Below are 17,352 nucleotides of genomic sequence, written 5' to 3'. Positions count from 1 at the left end.
CCCCGGAGACGTCTGTGACCCGGGGAGAGCAGCAACCATCTCCCAAGACAGAGCACTGCCATCTCCTGGGGACCGCGGGGACGGGTGTTCACCCGGGGATGGGGACAGCGATGGGGACCGGGGCCCGGCACAGGATCGATGCCCTGGCTCCCTCGCACCCCTCTTCCCGCGTTGACAGCGCAGGACAACGACCGAGAGACCCTCGGTGATGGGCACTGGGGTGGTGGCAGCCACAGTGTGACAAAAGGAGGGTGGCCGTGGCTGTGGGGTGGCCACATGTGCAGCCCCCTACACCCCATTCGGCCCAGCATCTCCCTCCCTAGCAGCATATGGGATGGCCTTGCGATTTCAAACCAGAGGAAAAGCATCTAAACCCCAACACCAACACCAAGCACTCAGGGCTGTACTGGGGAGCAGGGCAGGGTCCTTGTCCCACTCCCTGCTCAGGCAACCACCTCAGGGGAAACTGAGGCACACCCACAGCACATCCACGGAGGGCTGGAGGCACAAGAGGGACGGGTCTCCCCACTCCCCAGATTTAGGCCGTGGTGTCCCACACCACACGACCCCTCTGTCCCCTTGTCTCCACCAGCACGAGGCAAGCACTGGCTGGCTCCAGCCCTGCATGGCTGTCCTGGCAGTGTCCCAGCCCCGGCCGGATGGCTGCATCCTTCCTGCCCGCCTGCCTCCCCGCGGTGCCCCGGCCTCTGCCGGTGGCTCGTGGCCCCCCGAGCACGGGGCTGACGTCGGGCTGACTGATGAGTTTGGGTTTTCGTCTTGGGGAATTTTGTTTTTTCCCTGTTGGTTTCCTTTCTCCACTCTGCCTCCTTGGCCTCGTGGCCTTGGCTGACCCCAGCGCTGCCGCCCCTCCTGCCCTACCGGCCCCCTGGCTCTGTGCCCAGCTCCCAGCAGCCCAAAAGTAAGTGGTGGGGGGCCCTGTTGGGGCTGCAGCTCTGCTACCTCCTGCCCTCACTGTAGCTGGGTAAATCCTGTCCCCAAGCTCCACTGAAGCCCCTCTGCTATGGCATTGTGCCTGTGGGGTTCTGTGGGTGCTGGGGAGCCCCCACATCCCCTCTCTCCCACACCAGCACTCCCAACTGCCTGTCTGTTGGGGTCCTGTGACTCACCACCCTGAGGGCACCCACCCAGTCCCCCAGCCAGGAGGACACCCAGCCTGCTGGCTGGGCTCACCTGGGTGTCCCAGCACATTCCTTATCCCCTGGGGTCAGGGCTGAGCAGTGACTGTCCACACTCAGCGGGACAGGGAGCACCCCACTCCAGGGCACTGTGCCACCACAAACCATCAGTGCAGCCACTGCGTACCCCAAAAAACCCTGACAGCCAACAGAAACAAGGAAATGCCAAGGCATGAAAGTGGTGGAAATCCCCATCCCAAATCCGGTCGCCTCCAGCCGCCGGCAGCCAGTGGGAGAGCTGAGAGGAAGGGACGCATGTGCAGGACACGACTCAGAGGCTGCCTGTGTGTCCAGACACACGCCCAGAACACTAGGGGGTTCAGCAATCGGGACACAACGAGGGCGGCCGGGACTGGCTGGAGGATGCAGGCGCAGGCTCGCCGCAGGCAGGCCACGGATTGGGAAGCCGGGGTGAGCGGGGGATGCTCCCTCCCTTCCTCTGAGCGCAGCATCCCACTGCCCCGGTGGGATAAACACCCGCTTCCTGCCCTTAATCAGCTCCAGAGGGGCTGGGGGGGTGGGTTGGACAGAGGGGGAGAAGAAAAAAAAAAAACCTCTGGAAAGAAAAACTCATTTCCTGCGACAGAAGAAAAAGATAAAGTCTGGATTCATTAAAGTGAACTTTACTGGAGAGAGACGGGAAAGAGCCAAACACAATGTCCTTGAAATTTCCTCCGCACGGCTCCGTCCACGAAAACAGGATAAAGCCGCTTCCGCTGTCTCTGCTGGAGTGCACTGGGGGGAACTGGGGCCGGGGGTTTGGTTACAGGCAGTCGAGGTGGGTGCAGACCTGCTGGAAAACCTCGTCCACGGAGCCCTCGGCGTTGAGCTGGGTACAGAGAGGGTTAGCTGGGGGACTCGCTCGAGGGCTCTCATCAGAGAGCAACTGGAACTCTTCCAAGGATGCATTTTGGCCATCCTTGGAGGGGGTCATGTTGGGAATGAGAGGGGTCAAGCCCACCCCAAATCAGGCAGAATTGAGTCTTCCTGCTTTCCTTATCATCCCCAGCCATCACTTCCCCTCCCCTGGGACACAAGCCCCAAGCTGTGGGGCTGGAGGGTACTGATACCAGCCACGTTCACGCTTACCTGGCGGACGATGCCTCTGCTCTTGTAGAAGGCAATGACAGGCTCAGTGGCCTTGTAGTAGGTCTCCAAACGCTTCTTGATGGTCTCCTCATTGTCATCCACCCTCCCGCTGGTCTCCCCTCGCTTCAGCAGGCGTTTCACCATCGTGTCCTTCCCCGCATCCACATAGAGCAGCAGCGTGGGGGGTGCGATCTGTGGACAGAGGGGACATGGTTGTCACCACACTGAGCTGCTGTGGGTCTGGTTTGCTTTGGGGGGGTCGTGGTGGTCAGCATGAGGGTCATAGATGTCCCCGCACCACCCTCTGCTCCCTCCACATGGATCTGGGGGCTAGTAGGACACAGAGATGCCCCCACAGCATCTTCTGCCTCCCTCCACATGGGTTTGGGGGCTACCAGGACATAGACATGTCCCCACACCATCTTCTGCCTCCCTCCGCTTTCATCTGAGAGTCACCAGGACACAGATTCAGTGGCCTCTAGGGCCGTGTAGAGGGAGGCAAAGGGACATTGTGGCCAAGCCCTGGCTCTCTGCCATCACCATCATGTCAGCAGTGTTGTCACGCTCTGTCTGCCTGAGGACACCCTGGTCCCTCCCATTGTGCTCTGGGCACAGGCTGTCCCTGAGGCAGGGGGACCTGCTGCCCAGTTTAGACCCTTCTGGGATGTGAACTCTGCTGGGATGGGGACGCCAGGCTGCTGCTGGATTGAGTCTCTGTGCTAAGCTAGCGAGTGGCATGGCCCAGCACAGGATAGCACAGCACGGCACCAGTCCTCACCTTCTTTTCAAACTCCTCTCCCTGCTTCACCTCGCGGGGGTATCCATCGATCAGGAAGCCTTTGGACACGTCTGCTTTGGCCACCATGGCATCCCGCAGCATGTCCAGCACCGTGTCCTGGAGGGGGAGGACAGAGCTGATATGGAACAACATGAGTCCCACCCAGCACCCCCAATCCCTGCTGCAAACCCCACCCTGGGATGGCAGGGCCAGAGATGCCTGAGCCATGTGCTGGCCATTACTGTGGTACCTGATGTCCCCACTGCCACCCCTGCCCACCCCACCATGTGGCAGCTGGTGGCTGGTGAGGACTTACCAGGGGCACCAGCTCTCCCTTCTCCATGATGGCCTGCAGCTTCTTGCCCCTCTCTGAGCCTGAGCTGACCTCTGCCCGCAGCAGGTCCCCCGTGGACAGGTGGGTGTAGCCATACTTCTGCACGATCTTCTCACATTGTGTCCCCTTCCCCGAGCCGGGGCCACCTGCAAGGCACATGGTGCCCCAAGCCATGGGTAAGGAAAGGGAGGGGCACATGGGAGCAGCACAGACACACAGGAGTCCTCACAGCTCAGTGACATGTCAGTTGGTGTCCCCAAGCCCAGCACTAACTGGATGGACAGAGCTCCTCCTGAGGTTGCCCAAGTGCTTGGGGGTGGCACAGGCTGCTGGGAATTAGCATATGGGCACCACACTATGATGGCACCTGGGACATCACCACCCAGGGTTTTGTCACATTACCTCCCAGGGGTTTGTTGTCACATCAAACCACAGTAAACAGTGGTTTACTGTCACATCACCCCAGATGCTGCCACCCCCATGCTTGGCCAGAGGTGCCCTCCTGGTCCCAGCATACCCCACGTGGCCTCGAGGAGCCAAGCTGGAGCCACGGCCATCCCACAGTGCCTGGCAATAGCCCACTCTCAGCCTCCAGCCCTGTCTCTCCAGTCTAGAGGTACAGGGAAAAGGCCTGGGCTGACCCCACCAGTGACAGGACCTGGACACAGACTTACCCACCACAAAGATGATTTTGTGCTGCTTGAGCTTTTCTGGAAGAGAGAAAGGAAAAAAAAAATATCAAAGGCCAAAAGGTCCATCATGGAGTGAGGTGTCCCCAGGGGGTGCCAGATCCAGGGCAGGCATCCCTGGGGATGGAGGGGACCGATCCAGGAGAGTCCTGGGGGAAAAGATGGAGAGGGAAGCAGACGTGTGTCCTGGTCACCTGGGCAGGCTGGGACGTCTGGCCACATCTGAACACAAAGACCCCACGGCACCTCGGCCATGGGGCTGGAATTCCAGTGCCACATGGTGTCCCAGAGGTGGTTGTTGTCCATGGCTCCAGTGCAGGCAGGGACTGGGCTCATCCATCCCTGTGGCTGGCTTCTCACCCCGCTGGGCTACCCGGGGCTGTGGCAGGCTCGGCTTGTCACGGCCACCTCGGGCACCTGGCACAACCCTGGCAGCCCCTGGACCCCAGCATCGGTCCCTGGACTTGGTGGCCGACGTGCAAGTGGCACTGCCTGCCCCGTCCCCAGCACCCTGCACAGGATTGTCACCACCTGTGGGAACTGAGCCCCAGCTGTGGTGTGGGGGTGATGCCAGGGTGTGATGCCGAAGGGGGAAGAAGAGCTAAAAATAAAGTTGAGCTGCTCTTGGGGCCACTTTCCCATCTCCTGATTACAGCTGGATGAAATTTCAACTCCTTGGCACCCAGCACTCCCCAGGGCTGGGGATGGAGCCAAGTGTCTGGCAGGGACCAATGGGATCTGGGGCATGTGAGGGGGCTGGAGGGACATGGGGGATGGCCAGAAGAGAGGGAGGCAAGGACACAGGGGCACGTGGAGGGGAGGAATGCAAAGAGGACCAGGGGCTGCATGTAAGGGGCACAAATGCAGGGGGGACAGAGGCAGGGAGGGAAGGGGAATGCAGAGGGGGTGGATGCATGGGGGAGCAAGGGGATGGATGCAGGAGGGACCAAAGGGGTTGGATAAAAGGGGGACAGGGGCAGACAGAGGGGATGAATGCAGGGGGAAAGAAGGGGATTAATTCCAGGGAGGATTGATGTAGGGGGCAACCAAGGAAATGGATACAAGGGAGACAGAGAGATGCAGAGGGAATGGACGCAGCAGACACTGAGAGGACAGATGCAGTTGGAACGCATGCAGGGAGACAGATCACTCACCTGCCGACATGCTGGCGTGGTCCAGGCACAGAAGCACTTAAGGCTGCCAGGAAAGAGCAGGATAAACAACTCAGCACATCAGGTGACCAAGTGTCTGGGGAGAAAAAGGGTCTCCCTTTTTGCCCACGATGGTGCCCAGCTCCAAAGCCAGGCTGGGGGGGACGGGACGGAAGACACAACTCCTGGCTCGGCCCTGGAATAGGGAGCTGAGGGATCTCTGCTTCTGCGGCCATCACTCACCTGGTTCCCAGCAGTCACCCTCCGCATCCGGCTGCGGTAAGGGCATCCCCATGCCGGGTGACGCGTGGTGACGTTGCCGGCTTCCTCCCCTGCCCTGCCCACATCCCAGTGCCTGGGGTGCTGCCCGACAGCATGAAACCCGCTTGGGATGCCCGGTGCACCACAACACCGAGTGACGGAGGCAGCATCCGCGGCTCCCCAGGGGCTGCTTTTAGGGGGTGTTCTGAGGAGGGGGCTGCAGCAGCCCACTGCACCCCCAGGACCTCGAGGGCGTGTTTGGCCACCCCGCCTGCCCACACCCGGCCCCGCAGCACCCGACCTGCTTGGCCACAGCGCGTCACCCCAAACCGGCTGGACGGGGTGCAGGGAGGGGGCATCCCGTGGCCAGAGGAGCCCGCAGCCGCTGACAGGTCGTGTTACAACCTCGAAAGGGCAGGGGCTAAGAATGGCCTGACTGAAAGCGGCACCGGGTCACATCCCACCGGCGCTGAGGGGACAAAGTCCTAACTTGGCCCCCAGGGGGTTGGGGGGTGCAGGACCCCCGGGTGCCTCACTGTGGCCGTGCTGACACCCAGGACAGCTGGCACCAGTCTCGGTGTGGTGACAGGGGCTGCGGGCAGCGCCGGCCCTCAGTGCGAGCCGGGGGTCGGGTCCAGCGCGGTGCCGGCCCCATGGGCGCAGGGTGAGGGTGCAGTGGAGGTGACCGCTCCAGAGGCGATGTGGGGAGCGCTGACCCACTCCTGGGCCTGGGGAGGGGGCTGCAGGGTGGCCCTGTGACTGCCCCGCCGAGGCCCTCGCGGGCCGCACCCCTCAACGCCCTCACCCCACCGGCAGCCCCAACCCACTCCTCAGCCAGGCCCCCTCAGCCCCTCCCCGGCACCGGAGCGCACGGACCGGGCTGCTCCGGCAGACCTGCGGTGCCCCCGCCACCCCCGGCAAGCGCCGAGCAAAGCCCTCCCCCGGGGCCCGGCGGTGCCCGGCGCCGCCCGCGGGGTCCCGCACTGACCTGGCCCCACCGCCGCCCGCGCCGTGCCCGCCGGTACCGCTATTTATAGACCACGGCGGCGCGCGGGGCACGCCGGGAGCGCGCGGCACCGGCGGCGCGAGCGGGCGGCGCGGGGCGACGGGGGGGGACAACGGGGACAACGGGGACAACGGGGGGGGACAACGGGGACAACGGGGAGGGACAACGGGGACAACGGGGTGACACGGCGGTGCCCGAGCGCGGCCAGGGGCGGGGAGGACGCGGTTGAACCCCGCACGGCTCCGGGGTGCGGGCCCGCCTGCCAGGGGAGCCCCCCCCGCTGGGTCTGGGGTCTCCGGGCTCCCCCCGCTCCTCGCAGGGGATGCTCTTCTCGGCGCTGTCCGCATGTCACCTCCCCTCTCCTGCCCCCATTCTGTTCTCATGTCTCCTTCCCTATCCCTAATCTCCATCCCTGTCCCTAATGTCCCCGTTCCTGTCCCCGCTGTCCCCATCACTGTCCCTTCTGTCCCCATCCTTGTCCCCAACACCCTCATGGCCCCAGCCCGTTCCCGTGTCCCCATCCCAATGCCCATGCCTAATGTTCCCATCCAATCCTGATGTCCCCATTCCTGTCCCATCTCCTCCCTACTGTCACTATCCTTGTCCTTAATGTCCTTATGTCCCCATCTCCATGTCCCCACTCTCATTTTCACCCCTCCCGCCCAGCTCCAGGGGTCTAAAACCCCGGGGGTGCTGTGTCCTTGTTAAAATCTGATTAGTGAGAGATGCTGGATGCCAAAGCCAATAGTACAGATTTTATTTAACAATAAAATGTGAGGTAGAGAAAGAAAGAAATAGAAAAGAGGGATTGTGTGTGGGGTGGGACCGAGAGAGGAAGATCAGCCAAGTAGAAGATTGTCACCACTTGTGGATCCCTCAGCATCCTGTTGGTCCTTCTTCACCCTGGTCTTCATGGTGGTGGGGGTCCCGAAAAAGGGGGGTTGTTGAAAACTTTTCACTGTTTATACATTTTGCAAATGAAGGCATTAATGCTCATTGGCTACACTTCCTTTATTCCATTGGTTAAATGATTCCCTCTCTTCTAATGTTAATTAATCCCACGCTCAGTCTTTCTCTTCGAGGAGTCTGTGGTTGTGACCTCCCCCTGGCAGAATTACCTTTTACCCAGCTGGAGCTCCTTCCATCTACCACAGTTACCGGGTTGGCTTTCCCTGTGGACTCTGTGTCCATTATCAGTGACACATTCTCTCTCAGTTTTACCACCCCTAATCTGAGATAATGCTCGGACAATTGTACTACTTTTATCTTATATCAAATTCCTCTGAATTTCATGGCTTGGACAATAGTACCACTTTTATCTTATATCAAATTCCTCTGAATTTCATGCCTTGGACAATAGTACCACTTTTATCTTATCTCAAATTCCTCCGAATTTCATGGCTTAATTTACATAGAAGTCTCAGGCACAGTCGGCAGGGATAGGACCCTAATCTGAGATATTGCTGGGAAAATAGTACCACTTTTATCTTATCTCAAATTCTTCTGAATTTCATGGCTTAATTTACATGGAAGTCTCAGGTACAGTCGGCAGGGAAAGGAGCTTCAGTGGTTGGAGATCCCGTCTATCCCATAATGGGGTGATCTGTTTGACCAGTGATATGTGGATGAGCAGTTGCCCCTCCACAGCTGGATGTGTTACCCAGGATGTGCCAGACCAGAGCCAGTGCCATTGTGCTGCTCCCCTCTGTGCCCATCTCATGGCAAAGCCCTTCTGTGGCACCAGACTTTGAGACGGGCAACTGTGATCTCCAAGTACTTGCACTTAACCTGCCCTTCCTGCTCCTCTGTGGCTGCAGAGACCCCATCCCAAGACCCTGTGACCCCAGGGCACCTGGCTGCGGGTGACATGCTGGGGAGGTCCCAGCTGCCACCTGCCACTGTAGAGGTGGCTCAGAGCTGGAATTAACCAGAGACTGGATGTGGATCCCACCTGGACATGCTGGTCACCTTGCTGCACCCTCCTGAGTGCTCAGGGACAGCACTGTTGCAGGCTGGGGGTCACTGCCATCATCCTCAAAAACCCGTCCAGAGCCAGGGCTCAAGGTGAAAGACTGCAGCAATATTTATTCCTGTACAAACAATTACAAAACATGGGTGCCCCATTGCTTCCCCCAGCACCGAGCCCCCCAAAACCCCAGCTACAGCCAGAGGGAAACTGAGGAATGGATTCCTGCCAAGGCTCAGCACCCGAACATGCCATATAGGTGCTTTCCCCAGATCAACTTCTCTGCTGCTGAGAAATTAATAACAAAGTCCTGTCCCAGCCACAGGGTGCCAAGAGGCACCACTGCCTCCTACTACCTACCCACTTCTAAATTGTTTATAAACAGCTGCTGGCTCTTTGTTACCACTAATGAGCAGCCTCTGCTCAGTCCTTCATCCAGGAAACCCAAGTACAAACCCCAGGATTAGAAGCAGGGAGAAAAAAAAGCCAAAACCCCCAAAAAGCTCCCAAAAATCCCATCTTTCAGCTAGAAAAGGTTTTGGCTGTGTGGGGCACAGTGGTGCTGGGAGGGGCTGGTCTTCTGGGGGTTCTGGGACAGGGAGGGTGGCAATGTCACCCCTGTGGGGTCCCAGCAAAAACTGTGGGGTTCTGCTGCGGGAAGGATGACTGAGGACTGGGATGAGGGGGCTGGGGATGGCAGAGAGGTCTGAGCTCCAAGAGCGGGTCTCCCCACCCAGACAGCTGGGGGAAACAGTCTCTGTTGTGACCCCAGAACTGGTGCAAACCAAAACTGAGCCAAGGGCACCAGTACCCCCTTACAGACTCACAGGGGCTGCAATGTGCATGGACCAGGATGGGGCAGGACATCACGCCCAAGTGCACATGGAGAGAGGGACACCCCAAATCTTACATTCACCAAAAACCAGCTCAAAACCTAACACATCCCAGGTGCAAGGCGCCACCATGCACGACAGCAGGTGTCCTATGAGAGGCAGCTGGTAGCACCCTGATGCCCGGCTCCCACCACTCCCAGGGCAATGCAGGGTAACCCCCATCCATCCCAGCTCCAGGGGTCTGCCCAGCAGGCATGGGGCACCCCCTAGGTCCAGCTGGGGTGGGAGAAGGTGATGTTGTAGAGGCCGGCCCAGCTGGCAAAGACCCTTTTCTCAGTGATGAAGCGGTGGTGGTTGCCCCTGCGGCTCCGCTCGTTGTGGATGTAGGTTGTGCACTCGTCAGGGCCCTTTGGCTCGTAGTAGTGGTAGGGCAGGCGGCGGGGTGGGGGGTGGCGGCTGCAGGGGGGGAAAGAAACATTTGGGTGAGCCCCATGGAGGGGTCAGGGCGCTGGGCTGGGGGCCCGGGGGTCTCCTTACCCGCAGTAGCTGGGCGGCACCATGCCGTAGACGTGGATGGCGTCGCACAGCTCCACCGCGATCACCATGGTGAACCAGCCAGTGCTCAGCCACGAGCGAGACTTCTCCCTGGGGAGGAAAAACAGCAGGGAGAATGACAGGGGTGAGGTGATGTGGGTAATGGACCACCCTCAGTGTCCCCAGTGTGCCTCATGGACCCCCAGCTCAAAGCAGCCCATGAAGCAGCTCAAAGAGTCAGCTCTGTCTTGGGAACTTGGAGAAAGGGGGACACAGCACAGGGAGGTGGCTCTGAGGTACCTGTCTTTCCCTGTCTCTCCCCGAAACAGGTCATCAAACTGCTTCATGCGGCCTGGGGAGACAACATAGGCTGTCATGTTGGGGAATGAGGCGCAGACACGCTGGATGATCTTCAGGAGGCTCTTCTGCATCTTGGTGGGCGGCCCCCAGAAGATGAAGATGGTCTCTGGAGTCTTGTTGACAAACTCCTGGGGCCGCTTGAGGACACGGTAGAGGCTGGAGTGGGCCACCACACGGAAGCTGGTCTTATTGCCCACATCAGCATTGTAGCCTGTGGTGGGGGCATCGTTCATGCGGATGGTGCACTCAGCCCCATCGATGACCGTGCCCAGGTGGGTGCCCAGGAGGTGGCTGGAGCTGGTGACAATGACGCATTGGTGGCAGCGGGCAGTCAGGGTCTGGGGATGACAAGTGCCATCAGCAGGTGAGTTTTGGTGTCACCGTGGACAGGGTACTGTTCCCTGCAGAGCCACTGTCCTCGGGAGGGGACAGTTTGGCTGGATGTCAGCAGAGGGACAGACCCTGTGTCACCGCCAAGGCCTGGCCCTGCTGCCCAGCTCGTACCTTGTTCCCGCAGACAGGCAGGTACCCGCTTTTCACCCCCCACTTCTTGAGGTCAGGGGGCCGGCGGGCTCTGCCCCGCAGGCGGCTGTAGGGGAAGACCTCGTTCCCGTTGCCAGAGCTGTAGATGATCAGCAACATGATCAGGGCAAAGAGGACCCCCAGGGCGGCGGCGCGCTGGCTCTGCAGGCGGGGGGAGAGCATCAGCCGTGCCCCCACCCCCCGGGGGTCAGCACCCAGCCTGCCCCCACAGCATCTCCAGCAGGATGCCTGCTGTCCCCAGGAGGTCCCCGAGGTGATTCTCTGGCACTCACCGTGCTGCCACTCATGTCTCTGTGCCGGCCTCAGCACACAGTGACTGCTGGCGTCCCGCGAGCACCTGCAAGGCATGTGGTCACCCCCAGCCTGGCCCATGGTCCCCGGGCTGCTGGGGGTACAGATCAGGTGTGTACAGGACGAGTCTCCAGGTCCCCCTTTGAGGAGGAGAACGACCCCCCGGAATTTATGAGGGGAAAAGAAATGCTGTGGACAAAGGCTGGGCAGACTCTGGGGTGTGCAAGAGCCAAACCCAGCTGCCTGTGCCTGTGGGACCCTCATATTAAGCTGGGTCTAGGGAGGATTATCCTCTTCTCGTGGGGATGAAACCACTCAAACCGCAGGGTTAGGGAGGGTCAACCTGCTGCTCGTGCAGTGTAATTCCATTAAAACCGCAGCCACAGGAGTATTGGATCAGGAGAGGATGGAAGCGAGACCTGCCCCACTCAGTGCATGCCTGGGACTGCATCCAGCAGACCTGCAGGGACCTCTCCAGCCCCGGGATCCATTCTAACTTCCAAAGACCCATTCTAACTTTCAAAGCAGCCTGACCTAGTTTAGTTTTGGGAGCCCTGGTTAGCGAGCCCCAGCCACTCCTGGACCGCTCCAAGCAAATGGAAATTAAAAACCAATGAAGCTTCTTTACTAATTGTCACAAGGAAAATTATGCAACAGCCTGAGATCAACCCTTGGGGGGAGCTGACACCTGGGAACGCTCTCAGGGCTGGCGGTGGTGCCAGAAGGAACCAGCCCGCCCGGGGAGCGCAGCACGGCCGGCTCTGCTGATGCTCCGTGGTGCAAGGCTGAGGACGCTGCGGGACCCCCGCCCCCGGACCGCCCCCGGCTCCCTGCACGGCCCTCGGGCCATGCGGGTCCCTTACCTGGCCCAGGGTCTCATGGGGAGCCCGTCACCTCCTGCGCCCCGCGGGCGGCGGGCGCTGCCCGGCCCCTCCGGCGGGCTGGGCCATGGCCAGCCCGGGGCTCACATCGCCGCCCTCCCTGCGGGAAAACGCCGCTTCAGAGCCGGCCCCCTTCCTCCGCCGGGGGTCCTCCAGCCCCGGATGCGAACCCTCCCGCCCTCCGGGAAGGGAAAACGCGCCCGGCCCCGGGTGCCGACCTCCCGCCGCTCCTACGCGCGAGTCCCCCCCGAGCCCGGAGCATCCCCCCAGCCCCGCCAGCGGCCATGGAGGCGACACGGGAGGGGCCGGACCCTTCCTACCCCTCCATTCCCCGTGCGCGGGGGCAGGGCCCGCTCCCCCGCCCGGCCACCGCGCCCCCCGCCCCTGCACCGGCTGCACCGACCGCTGCGCCGTGCCGTGCGCCCCGGGACCGCTCCGATACTGGTACCGCTGCCGTTACTGATACCGCTGCCGATACTGATACCGCTGCCGATACTGATACCGCTACCGCTGCCGCCGCCCAGGCCGGGTCCTAGTGCCGCCCTCCCGGGCTGGGGGAGCACCGCCGGGTCCTAGTGCCGCCCTCCCGGGCTGGGGGAGCACCGCCGGGTCCTAGTGCCGCCCTCCCGGCACCGGGAGAGCCGCCGGGAAAGGCCGGGACTGATCCCCTGGTCCCCGAGGGCACTGGTGAGGGCAGCGCGGATGGGGAGCAGCGCTGCCCCGCTGTGCCAGGAGCTGCCGGCCGTGCCCGACCCGCTGCCGGGCGCAGCGCGTTGCTGGGATGCCGAGATCTCCCCCGCGCTGGCCGGGCAGCTCAGGGGCCCGCTCTAGGGGGTTTCGTGGCGCAGGGAGAGGCTCCACCGCTGGCAGGGACCTGCATCCCTGACGCCTGTCCAGAGGGATTCTGGCTCCGCTGTGCCGGTGATGCCTTGCCCTGTGGCTGTGGCAGCTGAAGTAGCAGGCAAAGAGCTCCACGGGCTCCTCTGCTGCACTGCCTGCAGGAAGCAGCCCTGGCAGCACCCCCAGTTCCTGGATCACTCGCTCTTCACTGTAACCCCAGCATCTCTGCCCCTCCTCTCGCCCCTGGCCCCCCAGACACCACGGGACCCACCCGAACACGTTCAAAGGGCTGCTGTGGGCTCAGGGCCACGCACACGGCCATGGCATGTCCCATCTCTCCAGGGACAAGGGAGGTGCCAGTGCCCTGTGACAGTCCAGCAGCACTGAGCCCTGTGGGGCTGAGGACCCCCCCAGAACCAGCACCCATCCTGCACAGATGCAGCTGCTGGTTCCCAAATAACCTCAACTGCTTTCAGCACTGTCTTCCACCTTTAGGATCAGCTCTACTCCCTTGTCACCTCCCCCTCTTATTTACAGCCCAGCAGCCTGTGAGGAGCTGTTGAGTATCCCCCCTCCCTCACTCCCTGTCCTGTTCTGCAGCCACAAGGGGCACAGCAAGGGGCACAGCTGAATTAAAAACAATTTTAATGGCCACATTTGCTTTGGTCTGAATCCAAGGACACTTGTGACAAGGCAACTCGGAGCCCCTAGGGCACATGTGGCTCCAGGGCTTCCAGCTGAGCAGATGCAGGCACCAAGCAGAAGGCAGAGCTACCTGCACCCCACACCCAGCACTATCCAGAGGGCACAAGTGGGGCAAGGACCACAGTACAGCTTTGTCCCTGTGAGAGGCACCAGTATATGGCCCTGGTGGGGCTGAGCATTTCTGCCCCATGTACTGCTGGAGTCCAGCAGTATGTCTAATCCTGCAATAAATAGTCTTCATAGTAGAGAGAGCAGAAAACCAGGTCTCCCTGGATCCATCCAGGCAGGCATTTGGAGCTGGTGGGGCTGCATGGCTCCATCTCATGCCCCCCATGTCCCAAAAGGGGGTTCCCAGCCCATCCACCAGCTGGGGAAACAGGCACTGCTGCTGCAGAGACGGAGACTCCCTGCTCCAGGGCTTGGCAAAAGGTGTCCAACCATGGCACTGGTGGAGTTGAGACATGTTGCTGCCGGATGAGAGCTGCTCCTGCTGCCTCACCCATGGCTGGCACGCTACCTGCCTGCCCAGGAGGAGTGGTTGAAGACAATGTTCCTGCTCTTGGCCCAGCGGGAGAAGATGGCTTTCTCGGTGATGAAGCGGTGTCCAGCTCGGCGAGCTTGCTCGTGCATCAGGTACATCCTGCACTCGTCCAGCCGGCCCTTCTCAAAGTAGTGGTACGGCACACTGGAGTGGTTCTTTTCCCTGGCACAAGGGGACAGGGTGAGTGTGGGACTTGTGGGGACACAGGACCACCCCATGCATGCCCCCACCACCTCTCCCCACACCTGTGGGCTCGATATTTTTGGAGCCTGAGAATTGCTGAGCTCTTCCCAAGGGAAATTTTTCAACAGTTTTTCTTTTTCCCAAAACAACCTTGTGTAAAGAATATTCCTTTCCCATAACAACAGGTGTTGTTTGCTATTTCTGTTACTGAGCCAATGGGAGAGGTGTCAGCCTTATGGACCAATAACGTGCCTTTAGCACAGTGTGTTATAAAAGGGCTGAATGGATTGTAAATAAACCTTCCAATTTCTACTGCCCCCTGACTGGAGTCAAACATCTTTATTTTGTGTCCCATTATGACACACACCTGCAATAGCTGTCGCTGACCATACCAAAGACATAGATCTGCTCGCACAGCTCCATGGCCAGGATCATGGTGAACCAGCCCGTGCTCAGGAAGGAGCCAGATTTCATCCTGCAAAGAGTTGTGGTCACACTGGAGTGGGTGGCACTGCGCTGCTGGTCCACCCACACTATGGGTGCTCGATGGGGGGACAGGGACGTCAAGGGGACCTGATGGGGCTCCTCAGGAGCCAGCATTACCTGTTCTTCCCTGTCTCGTTCTGGAAGATGTCATCACAGTATGTCATCTTCTCCTCGGTCAGCGTGTAGATCTGCAGCTGGGGGTACTTCTCCACCACCTTGAGCAGTGCCCGGTAGGTTGAGCCCATCTTCTCCCTGCTCATCTTCTTTGCTGGCCCCCAGATGAAGTAGAGGGTCTTTTGGGACTGCTGGAAGAAGTAGGGCTGGTTCCCCAGCAGCAGCGGGACGCTGGTGTGCGAGACCACCCGGATGGTGCTGCGTGCCCCCACGTCCCGCTCGTAGCCGGCAGTGGGGGCGTGGTTCATGCGCAGGACACACTCCTGCCCGTCGATGGCCTGTCCCAGCTGTGAGCCCAACATCTGCCCCGAGCTGGAGACCACGGCGCAGCGGCGGCACGGCGCTCGCTCCAGCGGCTGTGGGGAGAGGCACCGTCAGCTCCTCCTTCCCTCCCTTCCCTCCACCACAGCCCCTGCCTGCCCTTCCCAAAGGAGAGGGAAACTGAGGCACAGGTGGGCCAAGCCGTCCCCACGCACCTTCCCGTCGGGAACGCGGCTGTAGCCCGGGAAGCTGCGGACGGCGGAGGCGGTGGGGCTGTCCCGCAGCCCCGGGGCCCGGCAGCGGGGCTGGACGCAGGTGTGGTGGCACAGCAGGATGTACAGCACCGCCACCACCGCGGCGCACACCAGCGTCAGGAAGAGCCGGACCTACAGGAGCAGAGCGGGAGGAGTTCTCCGGGCCTGTCCACGTGCACCGGCCCCCGGGCCATGGGGAGCTGCAGCTCGGAGGGTGTTGGGGTGTACTGTGGAGAGCGGCGCGGGGTGCCGGGCCCGGCTCATTTCCTGCAGCGGCGATGCCCGCACGCCCCACGGGCACCGGCAGCAGGCGGGCTCGGGCCCCTCCAGCATCGCTTCCAGGGCCAGCGGCCCTCCGGTGGTGGCGAGGCCCCTCGCCCCCTGCCCCAGCGGGTACTCACCAGCGTCTTCATCCTCGGGGGGCTGGCGGATCACCGGCCGGGGTCCAGGGCTCACCGGGGGGGTGGGGGCTCGCACCCTGCAAGCGGAGCGGGCTCAGCCCCCGAGGTGAGGCCGCCAAGCGGGATCCCCCCGCTCCCCCAACGCCCGGAGTTCACCCCACGCCTCGTGCCGGGACCTCCCCGAGGCCATTACCGGGATTCCCCCACGCATCCTCATTCCCCCACGTGTCCGGCTCCTCCCTCCGTGTCCCGTTCCCCCCGCGCCTCCGCGGGTGCCGCCCCCCGGGCAGGGCTCGGGGGGTCCCCCCGGTGCCGGCCCCACTCACCGAGCCGGGAGGCCCCAGCGCCGCCACCGGCGGGTCCCGCATCCCGCCCGGAGCGCAGCCGAGCGGGCACTGCCCGGAACCGGCCCCGGGCCCGCCCCCGACCGCCCCGCCCCGCCCCGCCCCGCCCCGCCCCTGCCCGTGGGCTCGTGTCCGGCCCCGCGGCACCGACCCCGGCACCCGCCCCGCGTGCCCCGATCCCCCCCTCTCTCCCTGCCCCGTGCCTCGGTAGCGACCCCCTGGCTCTTTCCCACTCTTGCTCTGCCCCTCTCAGGCTCCCCTCGCGCTCGGGGGGTCCTGCAGCCTCCCTGTCCCCTGTGCCTTCTCCCCCCCGTGCACCACCGGCTCTCGGTGAGCCCAGCGGCACCACGAGGATCCGGAACGGCTCAGGACTGGGACCGGGGCAGGTGAGACCCTCGGTACTCCGGACCCCATCCAACGGCCCCAGGGGGTCGCCCATCACCTGCAGTCCCTCCTGCCAGGGTCAAGGCACAGAGCACCCACGGGAAGTGTCCCCAGAGCGAGCTGCCCGTTGGCCAGGACGGGGCATTGGATTCCTCCCTTTGGTGCTGAAGAAACACGAGATGTAACCTTGAAACCACTCCCCGACACTGTCCAGAACAGGCCTGGAAGCAGAGGGAGAGGAAGTGACAGGGACAGCACTGGGCCCGTGCACAGGAAGCAAGGCCAGAGGGGGAGGTCACACCTGGAGCTGCTCAGTCACCACCGAATTCTTCCACCCTTTGCCTCCTTCTGCCCCAGCCCAAAGCCACCCCTGCAGGGTCGGCTGAGCCCCGGCCAGCAGGTGAGGGTCAGGGAGGGGTTCAACAGCTCAGCATGGCCTGGCAGCCTCTGCAAGAGCTGGAAACAAACCTCCAGCCAGAGCTTCACCTCTGGACCCTCTGCTGGCTCCTGCAGCCAGGTTCAGCTGTGGCCCTCAGGATGTCCCAAGCCGCCAGCATCACCCCCAGGCAAGATGGGAGACCATGGGCCTTGCTGCTGGCAGAAAGTTCACAGTACGTGCAAGAAGGGTTAGAGTGCCCCAAATCTGCCCTCCCCAGGCAGGCTACAGCAGCCCCAGGCATGGCAGAGCCAGCACAAAGTCGGGCCAGGTTCTCTCTGATAATTCCCTGCCTGAGCTCACCAGCAGGACCTTTTCAGCAGGACACCAGGCACTGCCAGGGCCATGCCAGGTAAACCCACCCTGGCAGGTTTGTGGCACCCCTTGGCATGGGCAGAGGACAGGGAATGAGACCTTAAAGACCTTTATTG

At 61.8% G+C, this 17,352-nt stretch overlaps 3 protein-coding genes across 6 annotated transcripts; all 3 read right to left on the bottom strand.

The window, feature by feature from the left end:
* Positions 1 to 1,803: 1,803 nt before the first annotated feature.
* Positions 1,804 to 6,517, bottom strand: AK1 (adenylate kinase 1). Of its 3 annotated transcripts, none has more exons than XM_083876189.1 (7): positions 6,487 to 6,517; positions 5,241 to 5,283; positions 4,072 to 4,107; positions 3,380 to 3,543; positions 3,064 to 3,180; positions 2,286 to 2,477; positions 1,804 to 2,025 (listed from the first exon to the last, which is right to left on the bottom strand). In XM_083876189.1, the coding sequence occupies exons 2-7, from the start codon at positions 5,248 to 5,250 to the stop codon at positions 1,960 to 1,962; spliced, it is 585 nt and encodes a 194-aa protein (XP_083732315.1). In that variant the 5' UTR covers positions 5,251 to 5,283; positions 6,487 to 6,517; the 3' UTR covers positions 1,804 to 1,959. The 3 variants fall into 3 exon arrangements, with proteins under 3 accessions (XP_083732315.1, XP_083732316.1, XP_083732314.1); XM_083876190.1 differs by lacking the exon at positions 6,487 to 6,517 and adding an exon at positions 5,481 to 5,503; XM_083876188.1 differs by lacking the exon at positions 6,487 to 6,517 and adding an exon at positions 4,281 to 4,465.
* A 722-nt stretch (positions 6,518 to 7,239) lies between these two features.
* Positions 7,240 to 12,455, bottom strand: ST6GALNAC6 (ST6 N-acetylgalactosaminide alpha-2,6-sialyltransferase 6). 2 transcript variants are annotated; one of them, XM_083876095.1, is made up of 7 exons: positions 12,316 to 12,455; positions 11,895 to 12,012; positions 11,013 to 11,077; positions 10,702 to 10,881; positions 10,138 to 10,535; positions 9,841 to 9,948; positions 7,240 to 9,759 (listed from the first exon to the last, which is right to left on the bottom strand). In XM_083876095.1, exons 3-7 carry the CDS (start codon positions 11,025 to 11,027, stop codon positions 9,570 to 9,572), a joined length of 891 nt encoding a protein of 296 aa, XP_083732221.1. In that variant the 5' UTR covers positions 11,028 to 11,077; positions 11,895 to 12,012; positions 12,316 to 12,455; the 3' UTR covers positions 7,240 to 9,569. The 2 variants fall into 2 exon arrangements, with proteins under 2 accessions (XP_083732221.1, XP_083732222.1); XM_083876096.1 differs by lacking the exons at positions 11,895 to 12,012; positions 12,316 to 12,455 and having other exon boundaries at positions 11,013 to 11,199.
* A 925-nt stretch (positions 12,456 to 13,380) lies between these two features.
* ST6GALNAC4 (ST6 N-acetylgalactosaminide alpha-2,6-sialyltransferase 4) lies at positions 13,381 to 17,192 on the bottom strand. Its single transcript, XM_083875578.1, has 6 exons — positions 16,544 to 17,192; positions 15,758 to 15,834; positions 15,318 to 15,488; positions 14,785 to 15,197; positions 14,549 to 14,656; positions 13,381 to 14,160 (listed from the first exon to the last, which is right to left on the bottom strand). The coding sequence occupies exons 2-6, from the start codon at positions 15,767 to 15,769 to the stop codon at positions 13,971 to 13,973; spliced, it is 894 nt and encodes a 297-aa protein (XP_083731704.1). The 5' UTR covers positions 15,770 to 15,834; positions 16,544 to 17,192; the 3' UTR covers positions 13,381 to 13,970.
* Positions 17,193 to 17,352: the final 160 nt, after the last annotated feature.

The sequence above is a fragment of the Zosterops lateralis genome (assembly GCF_965231275.1).
Source record: "Zosterops lateralis genome assembly, chromosome: 20".
Taxonomy (NCBI): Eukaryota; Metazoa; Chordata; class Aves; order Passeriformes; family Zosteropidae; genus Zosterops; species Zosterops lateralis.
Note: the sequence above shows the minus strand (reverse complement) of the source record. Positions and strands in the feature narration are given on the sequence as shown.